At 57.8% G+C, this 23,721-nt stretch overlaps 1 protein-coding gene across 2 annotated transcripts in view; it reads right to left on the bottom strand.

The window, feature by feature from the left end:
- WFDC1 (WAP four-disulfide core domain 1) overlaps positions 1-23,721 on the bottom strand; it is a 45,749-nt gene that overhangs the window by 16,581 nt on the left and 5,447 nt on the right. The window contains exons 3-4 of one of the 2 annotated variants that reach the window (XM_086688791.1): positions 22,084-22,226; positions 21,282-21,438 (exon numbers count right to left, since the gene is read on the bottom strand). In XM_086688791.1, coding sequence (XP_086544917.1) covers positions 21,282-21,438; positions 22,084-22,136 — 210 coding nt within the window. In that variant the 5' untranslated portion in view covers positions 22,137-22,226. Of the gene's footprint in view, positions 1-5,554; positions 5,829-21,281; positions 21,439-22,083; positions 22,227-23,721 lie in introns of those variants that run through there. The other variant, XM_086688792.1, reaches the window with a different exon arrangement.

Genomic DNA, 23,721 nt, shown 5'->3' on the forward strand with positions numbered 1-23,721 from the left:
TGCCGTTTCCTGACGCCCTGGGACCTCAGCGCTGGGCTCTGGGAGCAGAACTGGGTGCATTGCTAAGGGACTTCCTCAGAGAGGCACGCAAAGTCCCAGATCTCACACCAGCGATGACATCATCGCAGCGCACGTTGCCGGCAAACTCGACCGACCGACTCCTTTAGCCGGGGGCCCCCGGGCACTGCGGCGCACCAGGAAGTCTTCTGGAACTTTCTATCCCCTTCCATCCTGTTCTGGAAGGTTTTAACGTAACTTATCCATTCCCCGCGTGGTACATTCATAGTTCCCAGGCCGACTACGTGCCAGGCGGGCTGGCTCCAAACAATGCTGGGCTGGACCAGAAGACATCCCTCCCTTCACGGGGCTCAGCTCCAGGACAAGGGACAAACACCAAACCAGACGTCACACAGAGACCGCAAACATATTGCCTTTTTTTTTTTGTCATCTGCAAAATCGGTTAATGAAAAACTAAAGCCACGTTAAAAAAAAAAAAAAAAGCACGCACATCATATTAAAGGGGCTGAATGCTAGGGAGAAGTCGAGGTGATATGAAAGTACTTAGGGGAACCGCCTTCCGAGGAGAAGACCGAAAGCTAAGACCACAACGACCCGGTGTGGGTGCGCTTGTCCATCACCCACACAGAAATTCTGCTCCCGTTCCTTCCCCCCCAGCGCCCGGCACCTCTAATGTACCGTCTGTGTCTAGGGGCTTGCCTATTCCGGAAAGTCGACGCCAAGAGATCCTACAGGATGTGGCCTTTTGTGGCCGCCTTTTTCCGCTTAGCATCATGTTTTCAGGGTTCATCCCTCCGGTAGCAAGTGGGACGACCCCACTCCCGTTTCTATGGCTGAATAATATTCCACCGCATGGATTGGTCGTCTTTCATTTTTTTTCCTTCCGAGCTTCCGGACCTTTCCAGCTCTGGCCGCCTTGACTGGCGCTGCTGTGGACCGCCAGCCAGTCTTCCTCTGCTTTCTCACCTCCCTCCCGCGGGCACGCTCCCCGATGATAACCACCCGGTTGCCCTGGATGCTTCTTCCCTTGGTCATTTCCGCCTGGGACTGATTGCAGGCCTGGAACCTCAGACGGGGAAGCCGGCTGCAGGGAGGAGAAAGTGACTCGGCCAGCTCATCGCCACCCCCGCCATCCTCCATTCTGAAGAGGTTTCCGCGTGCCCGTGACGTGCGGGACACCGGGCTACGGCCAACCGTGGGGTTGTTCCCCTCGGCACGTCACTTCCCCTCTCCCGCCCCCAGGTAGGACCCACGGGGCCTTGGCCGTGAACACCCCAGGGCCCCCGAGCAGCCCTCGCTCCTCTGCATGGAGGCGCCTTAGAGGTCCTGATGATGGGGTCCCGCGGGGGGTGCGAGCTCACATCTTCTGAGGAGTGAGGCGAGTCCCCAGGACTCCGACGGTGTAATGACCACTTCACCCGTCCCTGGCCGGAACGGCCTGGGGGTGAGTCACGTCTCACCAGGGCCTCGAGTTCCTCATCCGGGCGATGTCTGTCGTCGGGGCTGCTGACTGCAAGCAGCAGAAATTGGCAGAAATCGGACACCGCAGGGGTGTCCCCGGGGCCGCTCTGAGGAAGCCCCACAAGCTGGGGGCTGGACACAACAGGAGCGCGCTGTCCCACGGCTCTGGAGGCCAGGAGGCGGAAATCAAGGTGGTGGGGTGGGGGTGGGGGGGCCTGGTTTCTTCTGCAAGCTGTGCGGGAGGATCCGTGCCGCACCGGTCTGCGGCTTCTGGTGGCTCCCGGCAATCTGACGTCCCTTGGCTCGGACACGCAGCTCTCCGTTCGCCACCTCTGTCTTCACTTGGCCTCCCCGCCATGGGTCTGCCTCCGGGTCTCCTCTCCTCACCAGCCACACTGGGTTCAGGGAGCGCCCGTCTCACTCCCGAGTGTCCTCGTCTTGGTGAATCCCATCTACAACAGCCCTGTTTCCAGATAAGGTCCCGTTTCCAGGTAACCAGGGGTTAGGATCTGAGCATCTCTTTCTCGAGGGACACGGTGGAACCCGCCACGCACGCCCGAGACCAGAATTCCAGGGCAGGGCGGGTTCTTGGGAGGGGTCCCAGGAAGCTCCAGCGGGCGGGGAAGGGGCAGAGCCCATTCACGGGGCGTTAATACGCAGGCAACTGACAGGCGGGGGTGGGGGGGGGCAGCTGGCGCTCAGACCCGAGGGGAACCTCTGGGACACTGTACGGACTGTTCTTCAGAGGTGTCCCACCCAAGGATGAGGAAGCCGGGTCTGTCTTCGAGTCCCATCTGCTCCCCTGGTGGGAACCCCCAGCATCTTGGCCCGTCCTGGGTGTCGGCTGAGCGTGTCCCCCAACCAGGGAGGTACGGTCGTATCCGAGAGCCCTTCTGCCTCTCCTACTCGTGCTAACTTCGCAAAAAAATAAATAAGCAACAATAAGACGCAAGAAAAGACTCGGGAGGTCACTGAAATCACAAGGGGAAGGGGGGCCAGCTTGGGGAGGCAGCCCTTCCTCCTGCCACACCCCCTCAGCGCCCCCTCCGCCAGGCAGGCGCCCCTGGGCAGGGTGGGTACTGCCCAGCGACCTCCAGCTGCCCTGGACGGGAGCTTGGGGGATGAGCCAGACTCAGCCACGGCGACGCGCGGAGAACTGGGGCCACCCGGTCCCCGGTGACATGGTGGCTGCAGAGGGCCCCACCCGGTAAAAGTTGGGAGGCTCCTGTGACTTAACAGGTGGCGAGTGCTTGTCCTGACACATAGCGAGGGCTCAGGAAAGCACTGTTCCATCGAACGCCCGCTCCACCGAATGGGCCGAGCGCCCCAAAGCAGGCCGCCAGGCTATTTACAAACATCTTGCCTCCGTTTTATCCAGCCTGGCAAATATTTGGTGCCATGTTGCCTGTCTGGTCCGGTTTTATGTTTATTATTATTTTTTTAATTTTGTGAATGTTTATTTTCGAGAGACGGGGGGCGGGGAGGGGCGGAGAGAGAGGGAGACACAGAATCTGAAACACGCTCCAGGTTCTGAGCTGTCGGCACAGAGCTCGACGCGGGGCTCGAACTCACGGACCGCGAGATCGTGACCTGGCTGAAGTCGGACGCCCAACCGACTGCGCCACCCAGGCGCCCCTGATTTTTTTTTTTTTTTTAATTTTTCAAGTTTATTCACTGTGAGAGAAGCAGAGCGAGCAGGGCGGGGGGGGGGCAGAGAGGGAGGGGAAGAGAGAATCCCAAGCGGGCTCCGCGCTGTCGGCGTGGAGCCCCACGCGGGGCTCAAACGCCCGAAATGCGAGACCGTGACCTGAGCCGAAACCGAGAGTCGGACGCTTTTCCGACTGAGCCATGCAGGCGCCCCTGGTTTACTTTTAACAAGGGCTCTATTTAACTCTCCAGAGCGGGTTTCAGCACCCTACGGGACACCTAGCCTTTCCTCACCCTGACCTGCCTCCCCCCGGTCCTCGAGGGTCCGGGGTCAAGGCTGAAGACCACCCTCCCCCCTGCCAACCCCGTGCCCAGGATCCCCAGCCTCCCAGCCTCCCCCCTCCCGCCTGGCAAGATGGCAGGTCCGTTCCTATGACACCGTGGGACAAAGTGGAGATCAGCCCAGACGACACGTTGGAGATCTCTTTGTGGTCCGAGAACCAAAGTCCTAAATGAGCCATCCCGCTGGGCCAGCAAAGAGCAAGGAGGTGTCAAACCTGAGAGGGGTCTCTCTCCCTCCTTGCACAAACCCTCCCCTGAAGTGAGGGTCCCCTCAGGGGCTCCCAGATACACCATTTGTGCCTCACGCCCTGCCCACATTGCGTCTTCTTCCAGGGATGTCCTTACTCCTCCTAATCCTTAATAGTTCTTCAAGATCTGGCCAGGGTCTCCCCTCCTCCAGGAAGCCTTCAGGGATTGCTCTCCCTTCTCCAAACACCTACGGTCATTTCAGTTGCCGCTATTCTTTTCCACTCCCGGTGGCCTCCTGCCTGAGCTGGAGAACGTGAGCCCTGGAGGCTGAGATTAGCCTCGATACAGTTTCAAGCATCTCACCGTGGCAGGCGGCATGAAACATTCCCCTTTCCCACTGATCTACCTGGCAAACTCCTACTTATCCCTCAGAGCCCAATGTTGAATGTCCTCAACCCTGGAAGATCCTTTCCTGACTCTTCTGGAGCAGAGCTGAACACATTCTTCTGGGCTTCCAGTGCGTTTGCCCATAATTAATTCACAGGAATGTACCGAGTGCCGACTGAATGGCAGACGCCTGGCCAGGCACCAGGAACACTGCACTGAACGAGACACAATCAGGCCTCACCTCGAGGGTCCTATATCCCACCTGGGGTGGCAAGCGCCACCCAGTTTCACAATGATTTCACGAAGTCACCAAGAGGCACCGAGCACTTGCTATGTTAAGGGGACTCGTTCAATCCTGTGAGAGTCAGTTCTGTCTCCTTGACTCCTCCCCACCCCTGTGCTCCCTGTGCTAGAAAGGGGGGGGGGGCGTTAAGATCACACACCCCCCCCCCCGGGGCACCTGGGTGGCTCAGTCGGTTGGGCGTCCGACTTCGGCTTAGGTCACGATCTCGCGGTCCGTGAGTTCGAGCCCCGCGTCGGGCTCTGTGCTGACGGCTCAGAGTCTGGAGCCTGTTTCGGATTCCATGTCTCCCTCTCTCTGCCCCTTCCCCGCTCATGCTCTGTCTTTCTCTGTCTCTCAAAAACGAATAAACGTTAAAAAAATTAAAAAAAATAAGATTATACCCTCCTGCCCCCGGTCTCTCTCGCCTGGTCCCCTTCCTGCCTTACTTCTCTCCTTGGCACCTGTTTTCCTTATCTCTCACTTACTCTCTCACTACATCGCGATCTCCCCAAAGCAGAGAACCGCTGTCTATATGCCCACAGCCTAGAGGAGCGCCCGGTAAACAGGGGTGACCGAACAACAGGTGTTGAAAGAACCGCATCCCTCTAACACTCTGTCTTTTCCAGATGAGATCGCTGGTGCTCAGAGATGTCAAACAAGTCGCCTGAAGTCACACAGCTGGTAAGCAGCAGAGTCTGAATGCAAACCCAGACCCCCGGCTCCAAGGTGCACGCTTCCCGCCCTCTGCTGTGCTGTCCTATCCCTTCGTACCGCCACCACATGTCACCCGACCGCCTCCCCCACTCGACCACGTCCCCCCCGAGGGTGGGAGCCGCTGTCTCCGTGTTGAACCCACAGGACCGCACACAGTGCCTGACCCAGCAGAGCAGTTTCTACTAAATGTTTACTGAACGAGTAAATGACCGCACGAATGCCTAATTATGTCTTATAAACGCTTGGTTGTTGATGGTTGAGAACACAACACTCAGTTTCGAGGCCTTGGGAGTCTCAAAGCGGGGGCTGTCCTCTTTGGTGGGCCAAAGCGTGTCACCATCCCCCTGCGCGTTTTTTGCGGCGCCCTCCGCCTCTTGGCTCACAGACCAGGGGCCGTGAGCGAGGGCGGGGAGCTCATCTGCCCACCTCCCGACCTTGGCACACGTGCGTGCTGGCCCGCCCGAGTCTGGGGGCCGCCCGTCCCCTCCCGGCCTCCCCGCCCCGGGCACTTACGCGGGGCTTCTCGGCCAGCCTGGCGTGCAGCGCCCGTCTCCAGATATTCTTGGCAGAACTGGCTTCGCGGACAAGCAGCAGGAAGGACAGAGCCCAGATGACCTTCCTCCCGCCGCTGCCCATCCCGCGGCCGGGAGAAGGCATTTCCTCCCACACGGGGCAGAGAAGAGGGGCCCCTCTTGCCGGGAGGGGGGGCCTGCAAGTGGGGGACAGAAGCGTGCACGGTCCGCCGGGCTCTCAGCTCCACTCGGCCGGGCCCCTCGGATCATGTGTCGGCGCCCAGCACATGCCCCCACCCCTACCCCCACCCCTGCCGGTGGCCGGCCCGCCCTATTTTTAGCTTTGCCCTATAACATCTGGCCGCAGAGTCACCACATAGATGTCTGCAGCCCGGGCAGCTGAGACGGTGGAGGCAGGAGGAGGGGGGCACAGGCTCGCCAGAGACGTGGCCGGGACACATTGGGATAATGAGCATTTGCGTGCAGGCTCGGTCCCCTCCCGGAGGAGGTGTGCTGGCTCCCGGGGCGGGGGGGGGCAGGGGGAGGGAAGGACCCTGGGCCGGTGGGGGTGGGGGAGGGGGTGGGGCTCGCAGCTGCCACCTCACCCAAGTTTTGAGCTGAGCCGACAGGCTCTGCCCATGGAAGCGTCTTCGGAACACGGTGCTGGGTGGGCACCGGCCGAGCCCGGCTGCGGAAACCTCGGCGTCCTCGCCTCGCGTGCGGCCGAGCGGACAGCTGCGTCGTGGGGTCCTTGGGGAGGGGTCGGCGAAGGTTTGCAAGCGTCGTGAGTGTGCCTACCGGGGCCGGCCCGCGTGTGTTCGGGCCGGGCGCGGAAAAGCGCCGGGCTCAGCGCTTCGCGAACGTTCTGTCGCCTGCTGCGCACAAGCAGCCCCTCTGGTGACGCCCGTTTCGCAGGGGAGGAAACACAGGCGCAAGACCGCTCGCGGTCCGGCGGCCAGCGGCAGAGCTGGGGCTCGACCCCAGGCCCCTGTGACCCCGCGACAGAAGGGCCCCCAGCCCCAGACTTAGGGACGCGCCCGGGTGGCGAACCGGCTCGGCCCGTGTCCGCGTGCTGCTGGGAAGGCCTGTGCCACGCGTCCCAGTTCGTTCACCTGTGACACTGACTTTGTCGTCTTGGCTACAGTGGCAGGAGGGGCTCAGAGACCCCCGAGGCGGACGCCAGCTCCAAAAGGTCAGGCATCCGCGCCTCTCTTATTTGCCTGCACAGGGCCTGGCCTGCGTCGGTTCACGGAACAAATATAACCGTCACGACGACCCTGCGAGGAAGGGGGCCTCGTCTACAGATAAGAGAGGCAGGACAAAAGTCAGGTGCATCTCCTAGCCCCCAGGACATGGCGCGGGGCTGGCACACAACAGGCGCTCGATAAAGGCTCTTGAGCTGAGAAGTCACCCCCCGCGGCAGCATTCGGATCCCAGGGACCCAGGGCCGAGCTGGGACCCTTCAGTTAATTTTTTGCAAAGATTAACTTATAAAAAGGACCCTCCGGAGTACTGAGGCCCAGGGACACGTGAACTACAGGTCTTAATGGGGCAGGAGAAAGGCTCTGGGAAGAGAAGTAAACACGGAACAAATCTGCCCGGGAAACCAGCCGCTTTCCTTTGATCAGAATAGAGGCAGGAGCCCGGCCCGACAGCCAGGCCGGACGGCCCAGCGGGCGCCGGGGCGGGGGAGGCCAGCCGGGGCCCGGGGCCCAGCCGTGATCGCGGGGCCAGCAAAGCCGCCCGGGTCTCTGCCAAGCCTCAGAACTTGATGTTCCGAGCGGCGGAGGTCTTTCTGGTGTATCCGAGCTCCAGAGATCTGGATCGGATCCCAAGCTTTGTGGGCCGTCCGTCTGGGACTCACCAGCCCCTGACTGTGACTTCCTGCGGATCCGGGGGCGAGGTTTCCTCTGGGAAAGCCTTGGGGCTGGCACGGCCTTTCAGGTCCTCTGCGCCGAGCGAGGGGCCTGCTGGGCGCCTGCCAAGGCCTCTCTCCCTCTGCAAAGACAGGAAACGGTCTCCTTTAAAACCATAAAGGGCACAAGGGCTCAGGGCTCCCACTCTGAAGAGCAGAGGACAAGGTCACAGTTACAGGGTCCAGGAAGAAATCGCCCTGCAGCCCTGATCGGACACCCCTACCTTGACCAGATCAAGCAAGTAAACGCTCCACGAAAGGGGTCAGGGTGACATCAGTCCATGCGTCACATGGACACGCAAGAGACTTAGAGGAGTCCTGGGAGGGCGCCCCGGGGAAGTGACCGCACACCTGAGCGCTGAAGGATGCGGAGGGACAGACAGACGGGCTTAGGGCGTGCTGCTGTGGGCCCGCGGGGATCGTGCCTTCCTGGGCCCGTGCTCTGTGCAAAAACAAGGATAACAAGGATCCTACCGCAAGTGCCTTGATGAAAAGACAAATAGAACTCAAGCTGGAATGCTTTCTTTTTTCAGTTCTGACTTGAAGAGAAACCGAGTCACTTTCCTGAGCCCCTCAAAGTCTCGTGGGCCCTAGGCAGTATGCCTGGAGATGGCCCCGGGGTCCCAAGAGCGCTGTGTGACCTGGGGCGAGCCTCTGCCCTCTCTGAGCCAGGAAGCTGGGAGGATTAAATGGATAGTGTGGGTGAGCCCACTGGGTGCACGGGAAGTGCCCTTTGTCATCATGTCCTCTGTACGAGCAGGGTGGCCCCAAGGGGAAAAGGCCCTCAGGTTGGCCGTCGGCCTCAGGAACCGCCCCGCCCAGCTCTGCTCCGGGCTGTGAATGAAAACAGATGTCCCCTGGGCTGTTTGTTCTTGGACAGCCTGACCCTGAACTCAGTTCACTCCGCCGCCCCGTTACTGACCTCCACTCACTGTCCGCCTCCCCCTTCCCCCTCAGCTGATGCCCTCCCATTTAGGGAGCTCTCAGCCTCTCTCTCCAGCAAGGCTCCTCGCCTCCTCCCCCTGCCCCCAGAGTGACCGGTGGCCCCAGGGCCAGACCTCCTAGGAACTGACCCCTTGGCCCTGGCCAGGGGACCTCCCTTCCTTCCTTCCTATTCAGCGTTGCTGCAGGAGAAAGCGTCCCCTTTCCAGCAGAAGGAGGCCACAAAGCCCGGGCACGCTGGTCGAAAGGTCAGGTTTGAGGGCTAGGCCGGCTCTTTGCACCCGTGATCCCCAGCCAAGGCGCTGGTCCTATCGGCCCCTCTCTAGCTGCCAGGCCCGGCTCTCAGCTGACCTCTCTTGCTTCTCTTCCATGCGACGCGACCACTTGTTTTTCGTTTCTCCGTCAAAAGCAGATCTGGTTTTGGGGCGCCTGGGGGGTTCAGTCAGTGAAGCATCTGACCTCGGCTCAGGTCACGATCTCACGGTTCGTGGGTTCGAGTCCCGCGTCGGGCTCTGTGCTGACCGCTCGGAGCCTGGAGCCTGCTTCGGATTCTGTGTCTCCCTTTCTCTCTGCCCCTCCCCTGCTTGTGCCTTCTCTCCCTCTCCCTGTCCCTCCCCCTCTCACTCTCTTTCAAAAATTAAACATTAAAAAAAAAAAAAAAAAAAGCAAATCTGATTGTGAAACCCCTCCATATCCCGCCTCCTAGGCCAAAAACCTAGCCCTGGCCCTGTTAGGACAGCGACAAAAATGCGCGACCCACAGCCCCTGCCGGTCTGACCTAGACTCTCTCCACCTGGGTGTTAGCATCCCCTGCGGGAGGGGGTTTTAATAAGCCCACACCCAGGTCCAGCCTGGACCAAAGAAGTCAGAACCCGGATCAGTGAGATCGGAACTGGGCGTTTCCAGAGGTCCCTGGCTGATTCCGATGAACAGCCAGGGCCAGGAGCCCTGACACACCGCAGGCCTCTCCCCGAAGGGCCCCCAGCGCCCCTCCACGCACCCTCCCTTCTCCTGCTGCAGCAACCTGCCCTCCCCAACACATGCACACCACCTGCCTCTTTGCTCCAAGGCCTCTGTATACGCTTCTCCCTCTGCCTGACACCCTCCCCTGTTTTCTGTGCTGGGGAAACCGGTTCAAGCTTCCTCTCATCTCTACTCTCGGCAAAACACAGGGCTGCTTCCTCCCAGAAACGTTCTCTGATCTCCAGGCCAGCTGGGTTCCCCCGAGAACGGGCTTTCAGGGCCCGCGTGCCTCTGCTGGATAGGACCCAGGCGACAGGACGGTGGAAATGACGTTTCTTATGACAATGCCTGACTCTCCCAATACGCCGGAAGTGTTCTAAGGGTAGGGACTGTCTCGTCATTGGCTTGGGTGTTTCCGTTCTCACCTACTATGCGCATAGCACATAGTAGGAGCTCAGCAGACATTCACCAAGTGGCTGCATGGATATGTCTGCTCACCCGCCAGGGCCCCCACCCAGACGACTTTGCTGGGACTTCCTAAGGTCAACCGGCCACTGCCTGTGCCAGACCGTGTCCTAGGAGCCGGGAACACAACTGCCCCTCCCCGCCAGCTGTGCATCCTCGACGTCTGGGGCTGGACCGCCCTCTGACGCGGGGCCTGCCCTGTGCGCTGGGGGACGCTTAGCCTCTACCCACTAGACGTCAGCGATGTTCTCCCGCCAGCCCCCCACCAGGGGTGACGGCCAAAGATGTCTCCAGACAGTACCGAACGGCCCCTGGTCTGGGACAAAGTCCCTCCCCGTAGAGGTCATCACTGGAGGTGACCACAGTAAAACAGAGAAGAGTCAGGATGCTGGTTTATGGGGGTTGCCGAACTGCCCGCATATGTTTCCCGCGCTTTTCCGTAGGTTTAAGTCACATACACACACATTTAAAAGAAAAAAGAACGGGGCCCCTGGGCGGCTGGGGCGGCTACGCGTCCAACTCGATCTCGGCTCAGGTCACGATCTCACGGTTTCGTGAGCTTGAGCCCCACATCGGGCTCGGCACCGACAATACGGAGTCTGCTTTGGAGTCTGTCTCCCTCTCTCTCTCTCTCTCTCTCTCAGAATAAATACACGTCAAAAAAAAATTATTAAAAAAAACCCAACGTCACCGTAATAAACTCTGGCAGGAAGTGTGAGCCAAGGTGAAGGGCTCTCTGGTCCACCTTGCGCTCCGCTCCCGCGGCGCCTGGGGACCGCTGCTGCTCTGTCTCCCCCAGGCCCCCGCGCCTCGTGCACAAGCCGCCCCTCGCCCCTCGACGGGGTCACTGAGCTGACAGAGGGCGCAGGGGGGGCCTCCTTACCACCTCCGCCCCTAGCCCTCCTCCGAGATCCGGTTCTGAACGAGTTCTGCTTGTCCAGACCTGCCTGCCATTCGAGCGGGGCCTGCGACGACGCTCACGGGGCCACGCGCCAGCCGTCGGCGGATTCGGGGTGAAGAGCACGCACACGCTTCTTGTAGGTTCTCGCGCGTCCTCGCAGCTTGAGGGACACCCCAACAGAGAGGTCTACGAAAGTAAAAGGGCAGAGTATTTCAAAAGAAGTCTCGCCCCTGAAACAGGCAAACAACCCCGTGTGACAAGCGGTCAACGGACTCGGGGAGACGTTCATTTCCCCGAGGAACGCACGCAAGTTGCCAACGGGGACGTGGAGAGATGCTCAATGTCATTGGCCATCAGAGGAAGGCAAAGCAAAGCCACATGAGAGGTCCCCTCCCGCCCACCGGGACGGCTGGCTTTTCACGCGCGCACGCACCCAGACGTGCCCGCGCGCACACGCGCAGGAAGCTGGCAAGTCTTGGCGAGGACGGGGAAGAACGGAGCCCTGCCCGCGGACGGCGACAACAGCAAGGGAATGTCCTCTGGGCAAACGTTCGGTGGCGCCCCGGAGAGCTGAGCACAGAATTACCCGAGACCCAACGATTCCACGCCTAGGGAACTACTCGACGTAACTGAGAACGGGGACTCAAACAAACACTTGTTTTTTAAATGATTTCTTTTAACGTTTACTTATTTTTGAGACAGAGAGAGACAGAGCGTGAGTGGGGTAGGGGCAGAGAGAGAGGGAGACACAGAATCCGAAACAGGCTCCAGGATCCGAGCTGTCAGCACAGAGCCCGACGCGGGGCTCGAACCCACAAACCGTGAGATCCCGACCTGAGCTGAAGTTGGACACTGAATGGACCGAGGCACCCAGGTGTCCCCAAAATGGTTATTTTTTTTTTTTAACGTGAATTGGACTTCAATAAAAGTAAAGTGGAAACAAAACTACCCAGACGAGACAAGACGGAACTGAGTTCTCCACACCCTGCCTGCGTCGGGGCAGAAAAGCCTGCCTGCCCGTCGCCTGCCTGCACCTGCTTCTTCCGGCTGGTCTGGTCACCGAACCTTCTACTCAGCGACCACTCCCTCCCCGCCTCCTGCCTTTGTGGTCCGGGTCGGGGCTCAAGGTCTACCTCTCGGGATGGCGGGCAGCAGGGGTCAAGGTCAGACAATCCACAAAACCTGAGCCGGGCAAAGCCATCCGAGGTGCCATTTGCTCAGGATGCCATTAGAAAAGCAAAACAAAACCCCCGAACACAAAAGCTCTGACTTCGGAAGAGCTGGACTTCAGAACATTCCCCCTCCGCAGACAGGATGCACGGCCCGGGGGTGAGCTGGAGACTCCGCGGTCCTTTTCCCGAGCGAACTCTTAACTTTCCAGGGAAGCAAACGGTCCCCCTGTCCCCGCACGGCAGCCTCATGTTGTGTCTCCCTGGGACACAGAGGCCCTGGGGACAGCGCGAGAGACGGGTGAGACGGGAGAGAGATCCCCTCCGTCAGGGAGGGGACGATCCAGACCAAGAAAACCGGTACATGGTGCTAAATGCTGTAAGGACTCAGAAGTCAGAGGCACCGTGGGTGCTGTGTCAGATGGGGGGCCCCCTCTAGGGAGGGTGAAAAGGAGAAGCATCCGAGGGGCGACCTCTAAACCCAGAGATGAGAAGGAACCCAACAAGTTAAGGGGGGGTGTGGTAGGAAGAATCTTCCAGGCAGTGGTCACCTGCCTCTGGCCCCAAGCCCGCTGTACTGTAAACCCACGGGGGCCCCGAGGGGTAGGAGGCAGCCCTCGCCGTGTCCCGAGATCAGGGGAGGACCGGGGACGGGGTGGCTGGAGCAGGACTGCAAAGGAAAGCCGTCTAGTGATGAGGGTGCTGGATTCCCCCCAGGCCTGAGCCAACCACGCACCCACACGCCCTCCTCCCGGCGATCGGTTCAGGAAGGGGTCGGCCATCTGGTCTGGACCGATGAGGTGAGATACTTCCGGGAAAGCGGTCCTCAAAGCGGAGGGCCACGCAGGAAAAGTGATGCTTCCGCTGTGCACGTGGGCTTTATCCGGTTAGGATGCAATGCCAGGATCTTCAGCAGCCATTTTGTCACCATGAGAGGACAATCAGGAGAATGAGGCCAACGCTGAAATGGCAGCAGGGGGGAAACCCCTGAGTCCTTGGTGACTTTGTCAAACTGTTGAGTTCGGTCGATCCTGGAGCCATCCTAGCCGGGCTTCCTGTTACCTGGCACAAACTCACCTTCCGAAAGCCCACCGGGAGAGACTAGGGACTTGACTGGGTCCCCTGCGACTGTACAGACACCATTGTCACAACCCATGCAGAATCCCACGTGCCCCCTTCCTTCTTCCTTCTTCCTCCCCGGGGTCAACGAGTCAGGCCACTTGGCCAGGAGTGGCCAGTGGGGACAGCAGGACACCCCAAGGTTCTTGCCACCCTTCCGGGCAGACACCGTGCAGAACGCTTTCGCTCGGCAAGAGTGGGGAGAAAGAACAGAAAGCAAGAATCCTTGACCCTTATTATGCAGTGCCTGCTGCAAATAAATCGATCACTTGGCCAAAACAAGCCGTCCCGCCACCTATCACAGTGTGACGGGCACATAAATTCGGAAAGTGACTTCTGCCTGGCCGGGCAGGCAGGGCCCCCGTCCCGGCGGGCAGAGAGGGAAGGTGACAGCCTATCCCTCAGGCCCAGGGTCCTACCTCCTCTTGGAATCAGCTGCCCACGGCTTTCCTGACTTTTATTTACTTATCTTTCATGTTACAAGGCACAGATTTTGTATCAGGGAGAAATGGAAACAGCAAAGGGTATTTAAAACAGAGGGATTCAGGGGCGCCCGGGGGGCGCAGTCGGTTAAGCGTCCGACTTCGGCTCAGGTCACGATCTCATAGATTGTGAGTTCGATCCCCGCGTCGGGCTCTGGGCTGATGGCTTGGAGCCTGGAGCCTGCTTCAGATTCTGTGTCTCCCTCTCTCTCTGCCCCTCCCCCGTTCATGCTCTGTCTCTCTCTGTCCCAAAAATAAATAAACGTTGAAAAAAAAATTAAAAAAAAAAAAAAAGCTGATAGAACCCAAAGCGATGGCAGAAACCTTCCACTGATCTGTTTTTCTCCGATGTTTCTTTTTGAGAGAGACAGAGCGTGAGCAGGGGAGGGACAGAGAGAGAGGGAGACACAGAATCCGAAGCAGGCCCCAGGCTCCGAGCTGTCAGCACAGAGCCCCGACGCGGGGCTCGAACTCACAAACCGTGAGATCCTGACCCGAGCTGAAGTCGGACGCTTCACCGACTGAGCCACCCGGGCGCCCCTCCATTGATCTGTTAGACAGCTAGCTATTCACTGAGCATCTACTGGGTGCTGGGCCATTATTCTAGGCCCTGGGATCTGCGGAGCTTACATTCTAATGGGGGGAGTGGGGAGTGACATACTATAAACAAGAAGCAAACGAATGAACAAGATAGTCCCAGAGGGGTGGGCACCACGAAGAAAATAAACCAGTGATGCGCAGTGAGAACGAGTTGGCTAGGGTGGTGGGCAGGAAGACGTCCCTGAGCAGGTGACATCCTAGTCAAGGTGGGAGTGATGAAAATAAACCACCTGCGCAGAGAGAAGGTCGAGGCATATTCCAGGTAGGGGGCGCAGCAGGTGCAAAGGCCCTGAGGGGAGTACTAAGTTGGCCAGTTGCAAGCATCATAACGGCACTGACAACGTCAAAGGGTCTCAACTTGGCGGTGCTTAAACAAGAAACGGCTTCTTCGCTCGTCTCTCTTTTTTCGACCAAAACAGCAAAGCCCTTCCCAAGTACATTAACAAATGCAAACCGATAGGAGGTAGATTTGAGGGTTGTGGTGTCAGGGGGCACCCAGCTCCACTGACCGGGACACCAGGCGGGCAGGAAGCAGCACCCAAGCCAGGATGCACAGCGGACCCCACGTATACCCTTGGATTTCCCATCAAAAATGCTCGTGGTGACGTTTTCTGGACGGTAGAACGGGGGGAGAATGGAATCGTACCAATAGTTTCTAACTTGTCTACAGCGATCAGGTATCACTAAGAGCGAGGATGGCCGCGGGTTCAAATCCCAGCTCTGTCACCTTGCGGAAATGTCCCCTGAGCTCTAGGCTCATCCCCCCTTCCCCCAGCAAATGGTGCGTGACGGCACCTGCCCCGGGACTGCCGTGCAGAATAGCACAGAAAACCCTGGCAAGTACTCCGCACAGAACACGGCCCACGGCACTTCTGTGAGGTGCGAACTGTGGTGATCTCACCACAGTGAGCCTCAACAACTGACTTCCAGGGTGCTTGTGACTCGGGGGCGCAGACTGACTCACCGAGGACACTGGAAAAATCCAAGGCTGAGGAGTGATCTCAGGCCTGCAGATCGGCCAGAAGGAACAGACATCAGGCAGGAGGGACGGACAAGCGTGTCTGGGACAGAGAGACGCGTGTGTCGACATCAGAGGTACCAGCCGGCACCCCTGACTGGAGGTCGAAGCTTTGGCACGACGAGCGGCTGAACGGAGGGTGTCGACCCCACCCCCACCCCCACCCCCACCAGGGCGGCAGGTGGGGCCCCCGGAGCCTCCGGGCTGACAGAGAACCGGCGAGAAGGCCCCACCCGACCCGTGGCCGTCCCCACCTCTGGTTCCTCCCCTGCGGAAATTGGGAAGTCGGCATCCACTGGGTGGGGGAGTGGGGGAGGGGGAACGGCACGGGGGAGCAGGATTATAACAATAATTCTGGTCATAAAAATGACAATAATCAGGGGCGCCTGGGTGGCTCAGTCGGTTGAGCGTCCGACTTCAGCTCAGGTCACGATCTCGTGTCCGTGGGTTCGAGCCCTGTGTCGGGCTCTGGGCTGACAGCTCAGAGCCCGGAGCCTGCTTCGGGTTCTGTGTCTCTCTCTCTCTGCCCCTCCCCAGCTCGTGTGCTGTCTCTCTAAATTAATTAATTAATGTTAAAAAAATTAAATTAAAAGTGTAGGCTATCCTGACACAAACGAGGAATTGTCCCGTACATCACTCAATTAAAAAAGTAATAATAACAATGATCACACTTAGGTAGTCTTTCTCTAAGCCAAGAACTTCACACGCTCACACACCTAATCCATGTACTAGCTCTAAGAGGTAAGTACGGCTATTATCCCCACCTCACTGATGGGGAAACTGAGGCTTGCCCAAGGTCACCCATCGGCCTAATGACCGCGCTGGCTCCATTATAATCAGAACTCTGTCACCTGAGGGTTCCGTCATTTGCTGCCCCAAGAGATGAGCCCAAGTCACCTGATGGCCCAAGACCTGGAGACTCCCCCTTCCGCCCCCCCACCCACCCACATACCTCTAATCACCTGGACCCCGGATTCCCTGAAACGAGGATTCCACTTCAACACAACTGCCCAGCCCCAGTCCCCTGGGGCCAGCCCGGCCTAACTTTCCCTCCCAGGGCCTGGCTGAGGGGCCCACACCCTGCTCTGCTCCCCGACAACCACAAAGGCCTCTGGACCATCCCTGAGCAGCTCAGGGGTCAAGTCCCCATGCGTTTCGTGTGTCTGGTGCCCACACAGCCCAGGCACTCACAGTAACTGGCTTTAGCTGGTGCCCTTCCCTCCTCCTGCAACACCCTTCCCTGCTCCTCACTAAATTCTACTCCCCATCGTCAGGGCCCAGACCCTCTCAGGGTGGGGGGAAGGACGTGGCCGCTCCTGGGAGGGCACGGAGGTGAGGCCCTCGGCCCCAGGGTGAACCATGAGCCACCGCAACTTTGCAATCACCTCCAATGTCACCCGCTCGCCGAACGAGGGCCGCGCAAGGGCAAAGCACCCCCTCACACCTGCTTTCTCAGTTCCCTCCTCCCACCCCTGCGTGAAATTTGGCAGTTTTTGTAACTCTTGTGGGACAATGTTAGTAATTAAGAAAGAGCCTCGGGTGCCTGGGTAGCTCAGTCGGTTAAGCGTCCGACTTGGGCTCAGGTCACGATCTCACGGTTCGTGGGTTCGAGCCCTGCATCGGGCTCTGTGCTGACGGCTCAGAGCCTGGAGCCTGCTTCGGATTCTGCGTCTCCCTCTCTCTCTCTGCCCCTCCCCTGTGCTTGTGTGCATTCGCTCTCTCCCTCTGTCTCTCAAAAAAAAAAAAAAAAAAAATTTAAATACTGCTTCCAAGAGTCAGCTGCTGCCCTGGGCACTTACGGGTGTCACCTGATTTAGTTCCCTGTATGTGTTTGTAAAGTCCCCTAGTCATCAAGCAGCAACATCTGACTGACAGCCATCTAGGAAAACTGGTCCACGATGGGGAGAGAGGGAGAACACAACTGAATTTGAAGAGGAAGAGGAGGAGGAGAGGAAGGAGGGAGGGAGATTCATCTGAGTCGGGGTTGCCAACAATCACTGAGAAAGCTAGCAAGGCGGCCCCGGCTAATATCCAGGGGGGACTGGAACCTCCGTCAATTAGCAGCTGATAGCAGGTGTCAAGGGCTGAGGCGGGGCGGGCTCACGACACCCCCTGCTGGAAGCAGCCAGCCACTGCCGAAGAAAGAAGTTGGGCATTCACTCCGGGAAAAGCAAGGCGTCTGCTTCCAAGCTAGAGGGCCTGGTTAACTAGTTTTCTCCCTCGCTGAAATGACATCGGTCGTAACTTGGCTGGAGCCGGCCGACCTTTTATCTATTACCTCCACCTGATCTGCTACGCAAAGTCACAACAGAGGCAACGCAGGACAAGCTCAGGGATGCTCCTCGCTGCAGAGCATATAATGCTAAAACGTGGGGGGGGGGGGGGGGGCGGGGACGGGGTAGCAGGAGGGACAAATGTCCTGGTGTGAGAGAACTGCCTAAGAGAATGAGATGTATGTAGGCACTGGAGCTCCAGGCCCCTATCAAAGTGGTGCAGAACTCTACTGACTCGGGCAAGCGTTCGGAACATACTGCATTCTACAACAGAATGTATACGATATTTCAGCTTTTACAAAAAAAAAAAAAAAAAAGTGCATTTTTATGCACGTGTGCCTGGAAAAATGTGGAAGATGTCTCTGAACAAGCGACATCCTCAAGATGGAAGTGATGAAAAAAGAATCACCCCCGCAGAGAGAAGGTCTAAGGCGGGGGGTCACAGCAGGTGCAAAGGCCCTGAGGTGAACACCAGTCTGGCTTGCTGTCATTGGTACATCAAAGGGTCTCGATTTAGTGGTGCCCTCACACCTGGTTCCATCCTCCTCCAGTCCATCACCTGCCGCTCCCCCCACCTCCTTCCCAGCCTCATTGGCTTTGCTGTCCCACAAACAATCTAAGCCATTCCTAGACCAATCGCTTTCATGCGCTATTCCCTCCACCCAGAATGTTCTGCTTCCCCTGCCAAAAAAAGTTTTTCGTGTTTGTCCCCTTATCATATTTCTAGTTTTGAGAGACAGCATGAGCACAAGCAGGGGAGGGGCAGAGAGAGAGGAAGAGAGAGGATCCCAAGCAGACTCCACGCTGTCAGCACAGAGCCCGATGTGGGGCTCGATCCCACAAACCGTGAGATCATGACCTGAGCCAAAATCAAGAGTTGGACGCTTAACTGACCGAGCCACCCAGGCGCCCCTGTTCCCTTATCATTTAGGGGCTCCTGGGGGGCTTGGGCGGTTAAGTGTCCAACTTTGGCTCAGATGATGATCTTGTGGTCCGTGAGTTCAAGCCCCGCGTCGGGCTCTGTGCTGACAGCTCGGAGCCTGGAGCCCGCTTCAGATCCTGTGTCTCCCTCTCCCTCTCCCATTCGCTCTCTCAAAAATAAATTTAAAAACATAAAAAAAATTTTTTTTAATGTTTTTTTAAAAAAAGGAGGAGGGAAGATGTCAAATCCCAAGAGGAGGCTACCGGACTGAGTTGCTGCTAAACACTTCGCATCTGTGTTTCAAGGACTGCTCTACTCTCCCTCTCTCTCTTCCTTCCTTCCTTTCTTGGGAGAAAGCGAGCGAGAGAGAGAGAGAGAGAGAAAAGGAGAGAGAGATTCTCAAGCAGATTCTGCATGCCCAGTGCAGAGCCTGACGTGGGGCTCGATCCCACAAACCGTGAGATCATGACCTGAGCCAAAATCAAGAGTCCGAGGCTTACCCCCAGGCGCCCCAACACCCTCCTGATAGGGACTTTGGCTGCCAAGTGACCGAAGCCAGTATCCCTAATCCTCCGAATCAGACTCCACAATCGTCTTAACCCATCACCAAACACCCATATTTAATGACCTCCCGACCTGATGTGTGGCCCCCCGGCTGGCGATTTAGTGGCTTCATCGCCGGCCCTGACAATCATGCCGTTCGGAGCGCTAACTTCTCCCACCGGCCCCTGGGCCCCTCTGCGCTCTGGCCTTCGTCCAAAACACATCGTTTCTCTGCTTGTGACGCCGGGGAGCCATCTGGGGCTCCCAGAGCAGGTGCAAATTCCGGGCCACTCCGAGTCCTCCACACCCTGGGCCTCGCCTCGCTCCCCAGCCTCATTCTTCAGTTGCGTTCAGGAAGATTCCTCTCTCATTGGAGAGCACAGCCCGCTGCCCCGGACCGCCAAGCCCCTGGACGCGCTGTCCTCTCGGGCCAGCCACTGTTAGGTCTTCTCTCCATCTTGGGAGTGGCCCTCCTTCCTGGTGCTCACGCGGCACGGCAGCCCCGCCGGGCTCTCAAAGACGCCCCCTTCCCTGCAGGAGCCGCTGTCACCTCCTGCCCAAGGCTGTCCTTCCGTCCTGTCCATGTCCTCGCAGGACCCACCCCCGCCCCCAGCCCAGAGACCCAGGAGGAACGCACGCCAGCCTTTCCCTCGTGCCTCTTACCCCATCGACTGCCAGCGTCAGCTGCCCCCCCTCCCGCCCCCGCCCTCCCTGCCACCACCAGGTCCCCTCCCTCCGACGCGGATAAGGGAGGGGCCCCCACGCTCACCGCCCCATCCCCCTCCTGGCTCCGTCCGCTTGGCCCCACGGCAGCCAGACAGCCAGACCTCAGCAGAGCCTTAACCTGGTCCCAGCAGGCCGCCGCTGCCCCGAGAACAAAATCCCTAAATGTCTCGTTGGCTCACAAGGCCTCTCTGGTTTACCCCTTGCAGGTGACTCCGCCCCCCCAAATTCTGCCTGTTGCTACATGGGCTTCCTTTTCACCGCTTCCTCTCAGCTCCCCCGGCTTTCGCAGAGGCTCAGGACATTCTTTCGGACCATCTTGGCCTGGAAAACCCTACTCGTCGCTGGTATCACACCCTCACCTTAACCCGAATAGCAGCGACGGGAGCTAACGTCCGGGAACTTGTACGTGCCAGACACGGCGCTAAGTGCTTTACAGGCAGAGCCTGTCGGGTCCTCAGAGCAACTCTAGGAAGGAGGGATGGTTGTTATCCCCGTTTTACAGGTGAGGAAACTGAGGCAGAGAGCTCAAGGGACTGGCTCGAGCTCTGGGCAACTGAAATTGGGACCAGAACCCAACAGACACTCTGAGGGACAGCCGGAGTCCCTCCCTCTCTCTAGAGCCACCCCAGAGGAGGTCCTACCCCCTCCGGAAATCCCCATCTACCCCAGTCCAGGCTTACGGCCTCCTCGGCTGAGCCCTCCCCCACCCCCCACCCCCACACGCAGCTGGTACTCGTTCTGAGCGGAGCACCTAACGTCTGCATCATAAATCCCATATGGAAGATTCCTGCAAATGTGGCCAGCGACAATCCTTCCCAACCCTGTATGCTCCTGGCACCGAGAAGTGGTCCCTTGGGGCGCCTGGGTGGCTCAGTCGGTTAAGCATCCGACGTCAGCTCGGGTCACGATCTCACAGTTTGTGAGTTCGAGCCCCGAGTCGGGCTCCGTGCTGTCGGTGAAGAGCCTGCTTCGGATCCTCTGTCTCCCTCTCTCTGTACCTCCCCCGCCTGTGTTCTATCGCTGTCAAAAACAAATAGACTTTTTAAAAATTTTTTAAAAATTAAAAAAAAAAAAGTGGCCCCTTGGGCTGGTTTGTGACTTCGTTAACCCAATAGCACATACAGTGAAAAGGGGAAAATCAGCCGCTCTCACCTCCTCTCTCAGAGCCCGGCTGCCAAGCTGTGAGGAGGGGCCCCGTGGAGAGAGTCCCGGAGAACAGCCACCTTGGACGTTCCAGCCCCGGCCGAGCTCTGTGCCAAGCTCCCAGCTGCGGGACTGGACTCAGGTGGGACCCACAGAACCATCCAGCTGAACTCCAGCTGGCCCCGGAACCGTGAGAAAATCACAAATTGTTTTAAGCCCCTGTCTCAGGGCATCTTTCAGAGCCTCGGTTTTCCCATCTGCGGGGGACACGGGATACCGATTCCTACCTTCGGGGTGTTACAAGGATTAAGTGCAGGTGCCTCGCAAATGGTCATTTGCTGGCTGCCGGTTTTTAACTTTGGATCAGCCAAGAGAACAAACCTTCCGCTGCACCCCAGCCCAGGCACTCAGGTCCCCAAACTGCCCAGACGCACAACTCTCTGTTCCCTTCCCTGACTTGTCCTTCTGTGTCCTGCCTGGTGCTGGGCTCCCCTGGCCAGGCCCGTGGGGGTGGCGACAGGCATGGGGACACAGTTCTTCCACTCACCCAGAGCAGCAGGTGGGGGCCGGTGAAGGGGTCCGGAGAAATGACTCCATCCGGAGGCACATCACTGTCCGGGGAAAGCCGCAGCTTAGATGCAGGAGACTGGCTGGCAAACGGATCTTCACCTCCCGTCTCCATTAAAGGATGGTTGGACCCGGCCCTGCTCCCATGCGGGAGAAATGAGAAACAAGCGATATTCCCACTGGAAAACACGCTCAGATCATCTATCCCAGGAGCCACAGCTTTGAATGCCTCCGGGGCCAGGCGGGTGATTGACCGAAGAACACAGACAAGTGCGGGACGCAGAAGTGAGGGGCGTAGGGTAGTGTCTGGCCTGTGGTTATTTCAGCGCCTTGTACATTTCAGTTTAAATCTAACCTGCATACACGCGGCGAGAGTGGGTAACTCGGACCGGAGAATCGTGACTGCCCGGGGATGGGAGAGTGGGGGCAGCCAGGGAGTGACTGTTAGCAGGTCCCTGTTTACTTTCCGGGGTGATGAAAAGGTTCCAGAACTGGACGGGGTGATGCTTGCCCAGCTCTGCGAACACACGAAAACCCACTCAGTTTTACACACTTGAAGTGGGTGGATACAGCTCAACGACACTGTTCAAACAATGGGAAGGATATAGGAGAAAAAGGCCAGAGCTCGATGAATTTTCAGCAAGTGCCTCCTGTACCCCCCCCAACTCAGATGAGAGGCAGAACCCTGCCAGCGTCCCAAATCACCCCCCGATGCTCCAATTCATCTTCTGCCCCCCACCCCCACCCCCCACCCACTCTTTAAAGGAAACCGTGATTCTGACCTTGGACAGTATCCTAGTTTTGTCTGTTCCGGTCTGTCCCAGGATGGAATCATTCAGCGCGTGTATTCCTTCACGTCCGGCTTCTTTCACCCATGTTGGTTTCCGGCTCGGGACCCGTCTTCACGGCTGCGGAGGATTCCACTCTGTGAACACACAGTGAGCAATTTATCCATGCTGGTGGGCATTCAGGCACGTCTGTGTTTGAGCAACTCCCAGGAGAGCGGCCGCGGACATCCTTCTGGGCCGGACTCGCCAAACCTCAATGTACTCATCTGTAAAATGGAACCATAGTAACACGTCTGGCATTGGAAAGCCCCCCAAACAGGGCCTGGCTCCTGAGTGCTCGCTGGACGGGAGTAACGATGGGTGTTGCCAGTGCTGATCAGGCTTTCTCACCCTGCGTCTGTCCCCTTTCATCAAAACCCATTCACACTGGGAACCCCTGACTGCTAACGATGATTGCTGGTTAGCGCTGACAGCTTCTGAGAAGAACTCACAGGGCTAAGTTTTAACATCAACCCGCAGAAAGTCAGTTCCCTTTATGCCCCTCCAAACCCTGAGAGACAGTTACTTGGATGGCTGTGTTGCGTTACAAAACAGTTATATTAATCATGCAGCTCTACCTTGAAACTGCTCTTTGGCCCGTGTATTTGTCGTTTCAACGTGTCATTCTCTAATTGTCCTGAGGTCGAGTCAGCAGGCAAAGTTGAGAAGTTTGTAATTTATAGCAAAAGCAGAAAAATCCAAGTCTTTAATTTTATTAAAGTCAAGTTTCCATCAAAAGTAAAAACCAAAAAACAAAAGACAAAAAACCCACAGGAAAAAGAAAACGAAAACAAAAGCTCCACCCGCAAGCTTGCAAAGCCCAGAGTCGTGTCCATAGCGCCCTTCTGCAGAAGGTTAATGTTTGAAATGTCTTTCTAGTTACATTTCGAAATGGCTGCATGCGCCATTAACCGCTTTGTAGAGGCATGAATTTTCCCGGGGCACCATTTTTGCCAAGGAGGGTGATGGCCTGCGAAGGCAAACGGAAGGCTGGAGGGTGCAATGTCCCATAAAACCCAGGTTTCAGGACCATGGAGAAGACTAAACTCCCTCATTGTGCATTTCAAGTGGTCTCTGGGGATGCCTTTTAATCTGCAGGTGAAAGCTGCTCATTCCGAGGGTGATAACAAGCAATCGGGTTCCAAATGGTCTAGAAAAGAAACCCAGCCGGCCCGATGGCTTTTTTTTTTTTTAATTCCCTCTCATTCGAGGCATCTGATGTGGACTTAGCATAATTAAACTGGTGACAAGGGCCACAAGATAAAACAGCTATCTGAGGGAGGGATTTTTTTTCCAGCTGGGCTAAAGGATCAATTAAATCCCTGGGCTGAGATATCGAATCATTAGCACCTCCCTAATCCAAAGGCTGCTCAACTCTGCCAGGAAGTGGGGAAGAGGGGCACCAAGACGCTAGGGCTGGTGCTGACCCGGGGAGCCAGTCTGGGAGTGCAAATAGGGCAGGCGGGTCCCTGGGGTCAAGGTCCTGAGGCGTCTGGCTCTCCCCTGGTGAACTCCAGGAGCCGGGCCCACCGAACAATCTTACAGAACCCAACGTGCACTGAGGCCGGATCCTGTCCCCATTTCTCCGGAGTG

This window comes from Puma concolor, chromosome E2 (assembly GCF_028749965.1).
Source record: "Puma concolor isolate L17-30 chromosome E2, mPumCon1.1.hap2, whole genome shotgun sequence".
Classification (NCBI taxonomy): Eukaryota; Metazoa; Chordata; class Mammalia; order Carnivora; family Felidae; genus Puma; species Puma concolor.